Below are 14,779 nucleotides of genomic sequence, written 5' to 3' on the forward strand. Positions count from 1 at the left end.
AGGCCTTAGGGGGTTCAGTACTGTAAACTGCTGCGGCTGTCGCCCAGCCCAACGAAAAGGGGCGCAACGATTTCTCCAGTCCATACCCACCTAGGTAAGGTTCATTCACTTTGACCCTTTATTCATTCACCCACTTTGACCACAGCCTCGATCGCGACCGGATACTTCCAACGCTTCCAGGCACAGAGACAATGAGTACCTAAAAATACGCCAGTGTTTCGGCATCTACCCGCCATCGAGAGCAGACGCTGACAAGATCCATGCGCGACTTCGTAATTGAGATGGGCAAGGAAGCTGTGATCAAATCCCCGTCCGTACTGTTGGTAGGACCAAGATATATGCGCTGAACGAAGTTTGTTGTTCATTACAAGGGAGTGCCAGCCTTACCCGTTCGTAAGTTCGATCCCGAGGCTGCCCCCGACTCCCGTTTCACAACCACTACCCGCGACGATTGAACTTGCGACTTTCAACGGTCGAATTACGTGTTAGAGGGCTGGCGTCTCATGCCGGACCTTGCGTGAAGGAAAGGTCGGCGTAAACCAGATTGCGCGTTGGCAACCTTAGAAGTGTGAGGCTTGTCGGCACCGGACCGACTTGACCCTCACATAATACCGTATGCAGGACCGGTTGGCTGACACTAGCGAAGCAACAGCGTGTGCCGACCTTCCGCCGCCATGAGTATCCTGGTCAACTTACTCCAACGTTCATACAAGCATTGCGGAGTGGCGCCTCAGCTTATGGCTGGGGCTCTTCGACGTCATCGAAGTCTTCTCTATCAAGCCACAAGGGTTGTCTCGGCGATGGGTACGAAGTACGCACACGCAATCACAAACTTATGGTACGCCGTAGGTACACTAGCCCAACTCCCCCTTAGTCGACTGTCCGTCGGCGTGCGATGATCGACGGAAACTCCCAGAAGCGAGGCTGAAGTGTCACTGTGTCAGCCACTTCAACGCGCACAGTCTATGTCTGTGCCCTTGATCTGCATAACAGATGAGGACACCAAACTCTGGCCCCCGTCAGGCCTCAAGACAGGTCTGCTCCAACGGCGCTGCTTGTCCAGACAGGGTAGCAGAGACCTAACACGCGCTGGCTTTTACTTGCACGGCGTGCTATCGCGGAGACGGGACGTCAACATTGCATCACAGTTATTACCAGAAGATGCTTGGTGGCCGAGCAGAAATGCCGCTGTAAACGTTTGAAGACAGCTCCTCCGCCGTTCTAAGGCACCCACAGTCATAGCATGCGCACCGAATGCGAAAACTCAATTTCTGGGTTGTCGGTTCTCCTACGATGGTACGAAGTTTGTTCATACTTCTGGTCGACCATGGATCCCCAGGAGTGTACAATTACGATACCGGTTAATAGTAGTCCCCTGCCAATTTATCAAGTAAGTGAATGTCTACATGTGTATCAGATAGCATCACATAAGCTCGTGATTATCGCACTGTCAACATCACCACACTCTCGTTCCAAGTTTTTCACGTTCATCTATTCAAGGTCAACTTTCAGCTTCTACATAACCGACGTATCTCTATTCTCTTCGCGAAGCTACTATCATGGACCCAGCGCGTCCGGGAACCCGCCGGCTGCGCAACTCTTGCGATATCTGCACTCTATCGAAGCTCAAATGCAGTCGCGAAAAGCCAGTCTGCCAACGTTGCGTAGACCGTGGCTGCCAACAAGACTGCAATTACAGCGTCGCACGCCGCCCGGGAAGGCGGCGTCAAACATCTATAGTCTCAGATGACGCCGGGTCGTATGGTCAGGATGCCAGTGCCAACGGGTTACGGACAAGGCGTGGAACAGCACCGCTGACACCCTCTTCATCTTCCATGGACTCGCTCTTTTCGAAAAAGAAGCGTCACGATTCGACACGGAACACCCCCCAGCAGATCTCGAGAGAAGCAAGCGATGGAGGGGACGGGCGTTTGCTTATTATGAAGTCTCCAGGGATGGATTTGATGGAGTCGTTCACCAACATACCCATGGAACTATCACACAGTGGCGACGGAGTTGACTTTGCACCTATGGACAGTCTTTCGCTATGGGAGTGGGGTGAGAGTGGAATCGACATCAATGCAACGAATAGCCATCACCCAGGCGCCATGCCGCAGATGTGGGACATGTCGTCAGGTCAGACCATGCTCAGTGGCATGGACTTCGAACTCAGTAACGATATCGGGGGACCAGGACAGGAGCCATCACCACCACTGAGCCATACGAGCCAGCAAAACTTTTTCCAGGACAACCAAACTTCTCTTCTACCCCCAGCAGACTTCAGCAGAGATTCCAATTCCTCCTCTCCAGCTGCTTCAAATTTCATCTTCGACCTGTCCAAGGATGTGGATTGCAAATGCTCCACTCAAATCAGCCAGCTCATCTATTCTGTCAGTCTGCGGCGTGCGACAGCAGTTCCACTAGACGTTGTTTTCGCTGTGGAACAACAGCTCAGCCAGACCAAAGAAACAATCACCGCATGCGCGAACTGCTCTCTCGGCTCACCATACATGAGCATGATGCTTTGCACTGCCATGAGCTGGGTGATTGAGCATCTAGAAGCCTATATGCGCGAGGCAACAGTCAGCACGCCCAACGGCCAAATGACGTACCTGACAATCAGCGGCTTGACGCTGAGCAAAGACATGTCTCAATCGTGTTCTGAGGCATTGGTCAAACTCCGCCTCAGACGAGTGGTGCAGACAGCACGAGAGTTGTCAATGTTCAACATGGAGACGAAGAGCACGCTTTTGGATGGATTGCGATCCGCGGCAGCCGAGACTGGAGCGGCAGCGCAACAGATGTTTGGAATGTTGGAGATGAGAGGTGCATTTCAAAAATGAGAAAAGCTCGCGATTCAAGGAATGTCAGCACCAAGTGCAGGAGGAGGTAGATAACAGGAGTTCAATGGTAGCGCTGGTAGCACCTCGTGATATTTAGAGCAGATACTTCCAAATACCTTAACATCAAAGCTTTTATTATATTTGCATCACGGACTCTGATTGGCCTCCGAGCATGTGGTACTCGGTACATTTGCCTGACATTAACGCTTCGGTGATATAGATGCAATGTCCAGCTGACAGGTCAGCTTAGGCGCAAATGTGATAGACAGTAGACTGATGTAGGCGATATTCATCGCCTCGCACGTGGCCGCCGGCTCAGGAACTGTTCGCTTTCGCATGATGTAAATCGAGACTCTTCCAAGTTTGGTTTCATATGGGGAAGGGATTTCACTGCTCTTCAAGATAGGTGCATTCATGTAGAATCCCGGGAGTTTGACTGATGCGCGTAGATTTGGCTATACACCGAACAGTATTTGGGGAAACGCTCCGGGGTAATTGGATTGCTCCATCGTCTATCACTTGGGTAAACCGCACACGCACATGGCTTTGACCCGAAGTAGACTGGGCCTCATTGAATTGCGTGCCTTGCTATCTTTTGTATCTTTCGCTGAGAAAAAGAACAGCTTGCAAAAATATTCAGACAGAACCATTATAGAGCTTCCAGGCCATACCAGCGCAACCACCCAAGGTATGTCGAAGTATTCTCACTGCTGCCACGACAAAGAAGAACGCTGATCAGATCCAACAGATGCAGCTTCAATATGAGCTGTCCAACGTCTCTCTTAGCACACAGTCAATATACGCCATCGCCCTAGCTTTCGCAGCCCTCTGGGTAGTGCAGAGCTCCATCCGAGCCTGGTGGCGCCTCCGGCACATTCCCAGCGCGCACTTCACCGCGGCATTCTCCTACTTCTGGATAGGACGCACCACATACAGCGGCCGTCAATACTGGATACTCCGCGACTTGCATACCAAACGCGGTCCGCTTGTGCGCGTCGGGCCCAACGAAGTCGTCACTGATGACCCCAACATCCTGCGCACCATCTCTGCGGCGCGTAACCATTACCCTCGCAGCGATTGGTACGAAGCTGGCCGATTCAACCCGTATCACGGTAACTTGTTCACGACTACCGATCCGGCAGAGCATAAGAAAGCGAAAATGAGGTCCATGGCCGCATACAACGGGCGCGAAACTCAAGGTCTCGAGGGTTTGATCGACGACCAGGTCAAGACGCTTATCAGCGTTGTCCGAAACCGCTATGTGGTGTCTTCGCCAGGAAAGGGCCAGCCTCTGCTGGATCTAGCGGCCATCACGAAATACTTCACCATGGATGTCATCACACGGATGGGTTTCGGCAAAGCGGTTGGCTACCTCGAGGACGAAAAAGACCACTACGAATTCTTGGGCACAGTAGACGAGCTTTGGCCGAGGATGTCGACGGTGGCTGACATACGTTGGATCCGCAAGATTGCATTCTCGCCTTTCGTGCTCAGATTGGTCGGACCGAAGAGCAGCGACAAAAAGGGCTTCGGGGCACTGATGGGGTAAGTACCTGGCTGAAGTTGATTCAACTTACAGATTTCTGTTCTGGGCAACCTCACTGACTTTCGACCAGTTTCGCAGCTGATCAGGTCAGCCGTCGCTTTGCTGCACCCGATGGTGGTAAAAATCACAAGGACTTTCTGGCGAGTTTGATGGCTCGTGGCTTCACAGAGGAAGAGTGCCAATCCGAGGGCCTTTTTCTCCTACTCGCTGGAAGTGAGAGCACCGCTAACGCCATGCGCTCCATTCTCATACACACCATAAGCTCGCCCGCCGTGTATAATCGACTCTCTGCTGAGATCCGGGACGCGGTACGGACGGAGAAGGTGTCCTTCCCCATTACCTTGGAGCAGGGAAAGAAGTTGCCGTATCTGCAGGTATGTCTCATCGAGATCGCGCCCAAACGTGTTGATCTTCCCCGCTGACATATATCTCTTCCTTCCAGGCGGTCATCTACGAAGGCCTGCGCATGCGCCCGGCCATTCTCGGCCTCTTCCCAAAACAAGTACCCGCAGGCGAATATCCAATCTTCCACGGAAAGATGCTTCCCCCAGGGACCGATGTATGCATGAACATGTCAGCCCTGCTGCAGTCAACAGATCTGTTCGGCGCCGACGCGGCCGTGTTCCGACCAGAACGCTTCATGGAGGTAGGCGACGAGAGACGCAGGAAAATGGAGCAGGACGTCGACATGTCCTTTGGCTACGGAGGCTGGGTATGCGCAGGCAAGAACATCGCTATGATGGACATGGTGAAGGTGGTCTTCGAGGTATGTTCGCAGCGTGCGCGATGGTGTTGGTGTGACCGTCGCTAACCCTGGCAGATGCTTCGCGTGTTCGACTTGCAGCTTGTGCGTCCATTTGAGCCGTGCGATACGATTAGCTATGGCGTGTTCCTTGACAAGGGGTTGATGGTGAAAGTGTCAGAGAAGAAGTGAGATGGACGCGTTTCGTGTTTATCACCTGGGCAGGCGCGGCAGGCTCGGGGGCAGGCGGCTCGGAGGACTGATTGGAGGATCTGGCGGGGCCATCACCGCATGAGGCAGTTCAGCCGACGAGCCTCATCTCAATGGAGTTTGCTTCTATGAGAATATGGCTATAGGGCAACGCTAAAAACCTGTCTTTGCGCAATTTCCTGCTGCTGCACTATACCGACGCGTGCGAAATCTTTATGCTATTCGTCATCCTTTCTTGATAACACCTTCACTCTCTCCAGCGATGCAGATATGACTAATGTTTTCCTTATGTCCTCTGTCACGAATGAACATGTTCACAGCGCACTTTCTGTTATTGCCTTTCTTGAGATGCGCTTCGTCGTTTACGCATGCGAAGACAATGTCGGCGGAGTGCATGCATCATCGTTTACTCTCTGCTCGAAGCACTCAAGCATGTGCCAGACGCACGTCGGGTAGGCCTGCTAATCAGTGACGCATGCTGTTGCGAAGGCTGCAAGTAATCTCGGTCAGCAGAGAACTGTCGTGTGAAATACTCGTGTGATTATACGGTTGTGCGTAGCAAATTGAACGCACTTTAACGATCGAAAAGCAACTGGGCGGCATGGTGGACACTTTAGAAGCACGTCACAGCAGCATGGAGTCCAACGTTGTTAATTACTGCATATATTCCACTATCCAATTTCTTCCTTATCATACTCCCTTGAGTATGATACAACATGACTACCACGCTTGTGTGCGCTTCAATTTCAACGGCAAACCATCCTTGGGTTTGATAGCTGTAATACCAGCAGGTTGTGGCACATAGGTTTTATCTGCCATCTCAAACTCATAGCTACCCACAAAGGCGGAGATAAAAGCCCGTAACTCGACCTTTGCATAGCCCGCTCCAATGCACTTGCGTGGTCCATGCAAGAATGTCATGAAAGCGTAATTGGTGTGTGCATTACCATGGTTGTTCGCTCGGCCGCTGTCTTCATCAATCCAACGACCCGGTTCAAAAGTATCTGCAGTCTCTCCATAGAACGATGCAAAGCGGTTCATAGCCGCGGGAACAACCCACAGACGCGTTCCGGCTGGGATGCGCGTACCAACGATGGTGGTGTCTTCTACGGCGACGCGTGAGGTAATGGGTGAGGTGGGCATGAGACGTAGTGTCTCGTTGACGACGGCGTTGAGGACGGGGAGGGTATCAAGGGTAGCAGAGTCGCTGAACCTTTCTGCGTCGTTGTCGAAAAAGCGGTAGGGAATATGTTCGCGGATTTCGGTACGGAGTCGATCTTGCCAGGTGGGATTGGTGGCAAGTAGCCATAGAGCCCAGGTAAAAGTTGCTGAGGTAGGCTCGTATCTATGTGGCTATTAGCAGCAATTCCTATCGTCCACCAATAAACGTTGGCGACATACCCTGCACCGATGATTGTTAGAAGCTGGCCAACCAGTTCCTCGTCCGTTAGCGTTCCACTTTGTATGAGCTGCAGTAAGAGGGCTTTTTGTCCGGTGCCTTCGGCAACTTCCTTCTTTCTCTCTTCGACAAAGGCAAAACAAAGCTGTCGCAACTTATTGCGAGCGTCATCAAGGTCCCGGTTAAATTTCCGTGGGAGGAGTTGTAGCACCCAGGCCGGCAAAAAAGCGTTGGCTATGAACAAGTGACGAACGCTCTCTTTGCTGCCAGTCAACAGCTCATACAACTCCGTGAGCTCATTCGGTTGCCGTAGTGTGTCGAAGTCTTTGCCCAATGCAGCGAGACCGATAGCATCGAGAGTACCTTTATTACCCCACGGCAGAACATCCACCACGGTATGCTTTGCGTCAGCTGAGGCGGTAGACCGTTCCATTGTTTCCACCATATCAATGGCCTTTGACCAGAAAACGGGGCAAAGATCTTGAACTGTTCGATGATTGAATGCCGGCTGAATGCGTTTACGAAGATATTTGTGCTCATCGCCTTCCAAGATGAGGAGAGACGGCCCCAGAATTCGGCTCATTAGCCGTCGAGACACCGCTGGCTTGGAGAATGAGTACGCGCGACGAACCAGCACCTCAGAAAGGGCCTCGTTGCTGACCACTAGGACATGGTTGACGTTCATAAATCCGCGGAAGTGGATCAGACCCTGGTTGGGTACCGAGTTTGCCATGTCCAAATAGGCTTGTCCACGGGGGTTGGTGAATTGAAGGAGCCCATGGCCTAAGAAAGGTAGTCCACCCTGTAGCAACACTGTCAGTTATGCACCAAGCATTTCATGGTAATATCTCACTTTTGCTGTGGGAAGATGTCGAAACGGGTTGAAAAGACGGGGGTGGATTTCGACCTTGTACACCAGATAGATCACATAAACCACAGCCAGCGTCGCACAGAGCGCTGGTAAGGACAATGGAATCGAGGCAAATCGAGAGGAGATCAGTTCTGTATACATGGCGAAGGTATCAAATGGTGTAGAAACCGTGACACGAAATGTAGGATATGTACACAGATTACGCCTGCGATTCTTACTGCGAATGACGTCTGTTTTGCTAGGACAAGCTTTCAGTTTGTTTTGTCCAACATCAATGTTATCGTTCCTGCGCCGGCTCAGAAAAGAGTTCTAGGCTCAGAAGTATCGCGAGGCAGATAAGGCGCGATCGTTGGCGAACGGCTGACGTTGGTGAGGCTGGTCGGGCCAGATGCGGGTGGTAGGCTGGAGGCAATCGCCCGGAATTATGCAACCCAAAACCCCGATGGGATGAAGAGAACCACCCGACAACGGCGTGATTACATTCTCACCGTAACGCGATGATTTTGCGCCAGCTCAACTGTACCAGTTTCGTGCTAGCCTGCTGCAGCGCAAGTTGATATCGTAGTCGTGGGCGGTGTAGGCAAGCGAAGGAGAAGTAGAAGTTGAAGAGCACCCCATATCTTGATAAAGTCATTTATCTTATATATCCCACTGTCAGCTCAACTGCTATCATTTCTCCAAATTTTGCTCCAGAAGAATAACCAGCTGAAACATGATGGAGATGCAAGAGAAACTTTTCATCAACAACGAGGTGAGGACGGAGACAGTACAAGATATGTCGCGGTATGGAAGCTAATAACCAAATGCAGTACGTCGCATCGCATACTAGCGAGAGGCTCACGGTGCACAACCCGTACGATGGAAGTCTTGTTTCAGACAAGATCGAAGTAGCGCTAGAAAAGGATGTCGACTTGGCTGTGTCGGCAGCACAGGCGGCGTTCCCAACATGGCAGGCAATGACAGGCGTACAGCGTAGTGCGCTTATGCTCAAGTACGCCGATCTGGTCGAGAAGCATACTCAACAGATAGCCCAGCTCGAGTCGCAGTGTATGGGAGCGCCCATGATGCTGGCGACGAGGGTGGTGGGGAACCATGTGGCCGCTTTCCGTTATTACGCAGGTTTGACAGATAAAATCGGTGGCACTACTTACGCCGAAGATGGCGATGGCTTCTTCAAGATGGTGTTGCAGGAGGCGATTGGAGTATGCGCAGGCATCGGAGCGTGGAATGCGACGCCCATCTTTTCGGCGTTGAAGGTGAGAATGCCGCCCATGTTCATTCTTCCTGGCGATTGCTGACTGGAGTGCAACAGATCGCACCCGCTATCGCAGCAGGTAACACATTTGTGTTCAAGGCGTCAGAGAAGTCGCCGCTGGGCGCGTTGTACCTTGGACAACTGTTCTGCGAGGCTGGCTTTCCCCCCGGTGTAGTGAACTTGGTATCCGGTGGGCCAGCGACGGGCGCTCTCCTCGCCTCGCACATGGGCATTCGCAAAATCTCCTACACAGGCTCGGTCAGCGGCGGCCGCGCAGTACAGCATGCAGCCACAAAGAGCAACCTGAAGCAAGTCACACTTGAGCTGGGAGGCAAGTCGGCAGCACTTGTCTTTGACGATGCCCACCTCGAAACCGCCATTTCGCACTGCTCGCAGACATTCGCCCTCAATGGTGCCCAGGTGTGCTCCGCAGCCTCGCGAGCGCTTGTCCACCGCGACATCGCCGATGCCTTCATTGCGGGCATCAGCACCGCCTTTAAGCAGTTGGCTGCAGCCCACGGCGCGCCGGCGGAAGCCTTCTTTGGCCCCTTGGTTGACAAGCAGCACCGTCAGCGAGTGCAGGCCTTCGTGGATGCTGCCCGTGACGAGGGTGTCAAGGTAGTCGCAGGCGAGGTGCCTGACCACCCCACCGCCCTATTCATGCCGCCGACGGTTCTGATCGATCCGCCAACCAACAGTCGCGCATACCGCGAGGAGATCTTCGGGCCTGTCCTGGCTGTGAAGACCTTTTCCACAGAGGAGGAGGGTCTTGCACTTGCCAACGATTCCTCCTACGGGCTCGCCGCTGCTGTCTTCACCTCAAGTATGCCGCGTGCTCTGCGTGTAACCCGCGCTCTCCATGTTGGCATGGTGGGAGTCAACAGCCCGGTCCTGCCCTTGAGCCAGCTGCCATGGGGCGGGTGTAAGGAGAGTGGCTACGGGCGCGAGGGCGGGATGGCTGGTCTGGAAGAGTATCTGCAGTCCAAGACGGTCATGATCAGCATGAAGGACCCAACTTCCGCCAAATAGATTAGTTCGTAGCGTTATAGCTCTAGCAATCACACTCCTTACAACTTCTCGTTCGGCGTACTGCTCCTGACCTTTGCGTGAAGTAAGACCAGAAGCTAAGTGCGAAGCTGGCTCCGTTTTATCGTGCACTCAACTGACAGGAGAAGCCCTCTGGTCTTGTTCCGCGCTCGTGGCGTACGTATACGGGAGCAAAGCACATGGCCAAAGTGGGATCGTTGTAGAGCACCGCAGATGCTGATTCAATCTGAGAGCATTGAAAGGCATAGATGTGCACAGAAAAGCGTTGGCGGCGTACTGACTGCGTGAATGTTCGCATCAAGAGGTGCAGCGTGCCAAGTCTCGGACCTTCGCTAGCCGAAGTGGTCAAAGCTCTCAAATCGCCAGCCATCCGCAACATTCCTACAAACACCAACCTTCACATATCGAGGTTTATCGAGATGAAAACATTACAACACATGGATTGAACTTTTTGATATATGCCGTCTGAATTCCTCACCCGTGTAGAGTACCACTAGATGCCTGCCCGTTCCTGGAACCGAATGTACAAATCGGGTCGGTTCAAAGTCTGAAACGATCTCAGAAGCCCGAAATGAGGATCCATACTCCACAGGCGATTCTTCTCACCTTCCATTCCCTCGGTCTCCAATCCGAAGTCAAAAGACCAAAGTAGATGTGCGATGGTCAATCGAATTTCGAAGTAGGCCAGATTCTGGCCTATGCAAAGTCTGGGCCCGGCCCCAAACGGCGCGGACGCAGACAGCTTGTCGTCTTCAAAAGCTGGGTCCCAGCCCTCGTCGGGGTTATTGCGCAGCCATCGCTCGGGGTGAAATTCATTGGGCAGATGGAAGTTACGCTCAGAGCGTACTGACGCCCATGGCGACGTGGAGACTGCCGTACCTCCCGGGACTACAAGCGGACCGATCTGCGCACCCTGCGCCGGGGTTTCGCGTGGAAGACTTGAGCTGACTGGTGGGAAGACACGCAACGCTTCTTTGATGCACGCATCAAAATACACCAAGTCTTCCAACCTTTGTAGTGTAATGTCACTTGGGTCTGCGAAGGTGGTACGGATGAGGGTAGCGAGGCGCTGATGGATGTCGCGATGGGTGCTGAGAACCCACATGAAACTGACGAGAAGGGAGGAAGTAGTTTCGGAGCCGGCAACGATGAGGGCCATCATGTCGAGGTAAAGCTCGGTTGGCGAGAGGGACTTTCGGGCGTCCTGGTTGCGTTGATAGTGGTAAACTATGTCTTTATGGTCAGACTTTTCGTCGGCAAGACCTGGCTCACTGTTAGCTGACTTTGTCTCTGTAGATGTATGGCGACGGCCTACGCTCGAGAGTCCTTTTCTTCGCGTTCACGAAGGAAATCATCCTCCACTTCATTGCTTCCTTCGGCATAAGTTTGAGCGCGATACGGTTGAGCAGTGTACCCACTCCCGCGACTCTCCGGACGGCCATGTCCAAGTTCGAAGTAACAAGAACTTTCGTCGTTGCCTCTGCCCATTCAGTGGCAACACCACTGTCCAAGCAGTGGAACGACTCGCCGAAGCATATATCGCCGATAATATCGAATGTTGTAAAGGATACTATGCTTCGTTAGATCATGTTACTGTCCCCAATGACAAGTCATATGGGAGAGGAACTTACACCAATCGGCCATGTTCAAGGCTTTGCCGTTCTTTCCTCGTGTCTTGATGACGTGCACCAATTTGGATATCTGAGTCTCGAGTATCTCCTGCTGTGACACGAGTGCAGGCTTCGTGAAGCCAACTGCCATTCCACGTCGGTGTCTCTGGTGCTCAGCCCCCTTTGAGAGCCCGATCCCGATACAGCCATCGACGGGTGTTGCAATGCCAATGAAAATTGGTGACTTCTCCAACGCTTTGCCATGCTAAACCAATCTGTTAGCCGAGACTGCACTACATATATAGGCGCTGCTGGATGGACTTGCGCGAAAACCGTATATCTGCTCAGCTCCATATGGCTCGGCAAAGCTCAACTCATTCGGGGAGGTCCGAACGATTGGTCCGTATTTCTCATGCAACTTGTAGTTGTACAAGTGTTGAACACCACGGAAGACTGCGAATGCGCTCGGGATATTCGACACGCTGTTGAGCCATGGTCCTGGATATTTCCTCAAAGGATGCATCCATTGTCGATAAACAGCTGGCCCTATGACAGACACTAAGATCTTCAGGCACGAGTCAGTGTTTGTCCTATGCGTTGGCGCATGTGTAGCTCACCACCAACAAAATGGTCCACCCCGCAAATGGGTTGTGCGAGAGGGCGAGTTCGAGCACAGCCATCACGCGAGTAGGATGCTATGGTGGAGAGCTCTTTGGCGAAGGAGAATGGAAGTGACAGGAATCTGAGTGGAAGAATCTGGGAGTTCCTTGTCAGTATTCTCTTTGGTGGTTTTGAAGTGGATCGACGTGCGTCAGAGAACACTAAGGAGGGTCAACGGCACATATACCAACTGTGCTATTGATAGCAAAACGTCGTCAACTTAGTAGATCACAATGAACCGAATTGATTGATGCCGGAGTGCGCGGATGCAACGGTTGATACTACGTCATAACGGGGGAGAGGTTGACATAATATCCCGCGGCCTTATTCAAGGTGGGATTTGGGTTTCGGGTCATTCACCATCAGATCTGACCCCGCGCATGAGTCGCAGATGGGCGATTGACGAAACGATGAGTACGCGATTGAGTTGTGCATCGACAACGACATATGCCACGAAGATACCAAAATTGGCCAGGTATACTCTGGTATAAAGGCAGTATGCCACAAAGTGATCATAATTTCACACCACTACAACCCTTCGCAGCACTCAATCCTTACATCGATAAAACTATTCAATATCACCATGTCTGCCTTCCCAACCAAAGTTCTGGCTAACGTCATTGGCTTTGGAATCGTTTGGACCGGGGTCTTGATGTTGCAGGTACGTTCACCACAACATTACTAAACATGAAGTACAGTGCTAACTCGAACACAGCGATTTCGTTCCCAAGGGAAACAAGACCTCCTTCCCATCGATGATCAGAAACCCAAACAACACTCTGACCAGGCGACTCATAACAAAACCCATGTTGTCAATGAGCGCTGGTACTACCCACCCGACATCGCGGATGACTTGAAAGATATCGACCTTCCGTTCCGAGTTAAAGAAGAGATCTACGCAACGGCTTGGGAATACACTCGCTGTGTTATTCCTGAATACACCAACTGGTCCCGATATGTTGCCTTCATGCGCATCATCGTGATGGGCATCATTGCGGAATTCAAGGGTGATCTCATGGACGTTGCCAACGACGACAATGTCGTTGGTTACAGTCTTACCGGAGTATTGGACACCTTGTGCGGAGGCACAGCAGGAGGGTATGTCTCACCATCTGGCACCGTGGACTTACCAAGTTTTCTTTGCTAACATAACCCCGTCTTCAGTGAAGAAATGTGCCGCGAGTACCGCTGCTTCCTCTTGATGTCGTCGCAAAAGTCTCGCCACCAGACAAACACTATGCTGTTCCGCCGTTACAGTGTCGCTCTATCGAAGGGCCCTTGGCAATTCTTCCGCATGCGCGATACCGATGCGCTCGCCCGCTTCACCATCGGTGTAGCGCTAGTCTGCAACGATCTCGACCACATCTGGTTCACTGAAGAGCAATTCGACATTATGGCCGAAATTGGTAATACCATGTACGACGGTATCTCTTACTGGAAGCATCGTTCCGAGGGAGAGATCAACAGCACCTTCGCATATGTCCCAGAGGAGAAGCGCGTCTTGGCATACCACAAGTGCCGCGAGGCGCTCTGGGCTTTGGATGTAGCGTGGGCGAGACAACCCGAGATGAAGTGTGTCATCAACTTTCTCCGGTATTTCGGTGGCCCAATCCACATGATCATGCGACGATACCGCTTTGTGGAAGAGGGTCTGACCCTAGGCCGACCCGAGGACCAGCGCGTCATTCAACAGACACGGAGCAACGTCAAGCTCTGGAATAGGCTTGACGAGCAGAAAAAGGCGAAGGAGCAAGAGAAGATGAGCGTCGAGCAGTACCGTCACGTTCTCGCTAACGAGAAGGTCTTGTTGTTTAACGGTCTCGCGCCTATGCTGGACAAAGCCGAGCTGGGTCTGTGCAACAAGTGCAGCTACCGTGAGACATATGGTGCCCCACAGGCCCATACCTTTGGCGGAGTCGTTCTGTGCGATGAATGCCAGCAGGGGTGGGCCGATTGGACGGAAACCGTGCTACAGCGCATGGTCAGAGCCTTCCCGGAGGCTGCTGAGACTGTCCGTGTTAGTGAGATGCGATCGAGGTCCTCAATCGCACCGTGAGCATTGCACTCGGATTTTGAAGAGCTGGTGGTGTGTTGGAATACCACAGGGCGGCGCGCTGTTTATCTAGATCGTATATGTGGAGACGAGATGCATTCCCTTGTTCGTTGTTTACTCTGGCGGTGTTGAGGAGCCAGGCGGAAGGACCTCGGGAGTCGAAATGGTGGGAATTGGCGATGTAGCCACGCTTTGATATCAGGCCGGTTCTGTTTGTATAGATAGTAGCGAAATGAACATTGTCCCCGTACGAATGTTTCCCTCAACAGTTCTCCACTAAGCAGAGTCAAATTTCGCTCTTGCTGTCCAGGCCAGAAGATCTCGAGTACTACTGTGGTCGGTGACAGCATGTCCGCAGTGATATAGCGAAGAAGAGAATACACTTCTGAGCGAAATAGGGCGTGGCCTTGGTTCAGTCTGTGTATCGGAACTGTAGCTTGGTATGCGAGACGATTGTGACAGGTTTGGGATGGTTCGCTAGAGTGCCGTCTGATGTGTCACCCAGATGTAAAGTGGTCTGCATGCCATTTGAGCGTACAAAAT

The 14,779-nt window shown here is 52.3% G+C and overlaps 4 protein-coding genes across 4 annotated transcripts; 3 read left to right on the forward strand and 1 right to left on the reverse strand.

Annotated features, from left to right (window-relative positions):
• Positions 1-2,108: 2,108 nt before the first annotated feature.
• J4E84_002424 (uncharacterized protein) lies at positions 2,109-5,323 on the forward strand (the record flags this gene model as incomplete). The annotated part of the gene is made up of 5 exons (XM_049385049.1): positions 2,109-2,803; positions 3,501-4,388; positions 4,460-4,763; positions 4,832-5,155; positions 5,210-5,323. The coding sequence occupies 5 exons, from the start codon at positions 2,109-2,111 to the stop codon at positions 5,321-5,323; spliced, it is 2,325 nt and encodes a 774-aa protein (XP_049247072.1).
• A 3,003-nt stretch (positions 5,324-8,326) lies between these two features.
• On the forward strand, positions 8,327-9,895 carry J4E84_002425 (uncharacterized protein; the record flags this gene model as incomplete). The annotated part of the gene is made up of 3 exons (XM_049385050.1): positions 8,327-8,362; positions 8,421-8,867; positions 8,924-9,895. 3 exons carry the CDS (start codon positions 8,327-8,329, stop codon positions 9,893-9,895), a joined length of 1,455 nt encoding a protein of 484 aa, XP_049247073.1.
• A 511-nt stretch (positions 9,896-10,406) lies between these two features.
• J4E84_002426 (uncharacterized protein) lies at positions 10,407-11,674 on the reverse strand (the record flags this gene model as incomplete). The annotated part of the gene is made up of 3 exons (XM_049385051.1): positions 10,407-11,176; positions 11,229-11,483; positions 11,545-11,674. 3 exons carry the CDS (start codon positions 11,672-11,674, stop codon positions 10,407-10,409), a joined length of 1,155 nt encoding a protein of 384 aa, XP_049247074.1.
• A 1,092-nt stretch (positions 11,675-12,766) lies between these two features.
• Positions 12,767-14,239, forward strand: J4E84_002427 (uncharacterized protein; the record flags this gene model as incomplete). The annotated part of the gene is made up of 3 exons (XM_049385052.1): positions 12,767-12,844; positions 12,899-13,281; positions 13,348-14,239. 3 exons carry the CDS (start codon positions 12,767-12,769, stop codon positions 14,237-14,239), a joined length of 1,353 nt encoding a protein of 450 aa, XP_049247075.1.
• Positions 14,240-14,779: the final 540 nt, after the last annotated feature.

The sequence above is a fragment of the Alternaria hordeiaustralica genome, assembly GCF_023758085.1.
Source record: "Alternaria hordeiaustralica strain BMP 2776 chromosome Unknown scaffold_3, whole genome shotgun sequence".
NCBI classification, from domain to species: Eukaryota; Fungi; Ascomycota; class Dothideomycetes; order Pleosporales; family Pleosporaceae; genus Alternaria; species Alternaria hordeiaustralica.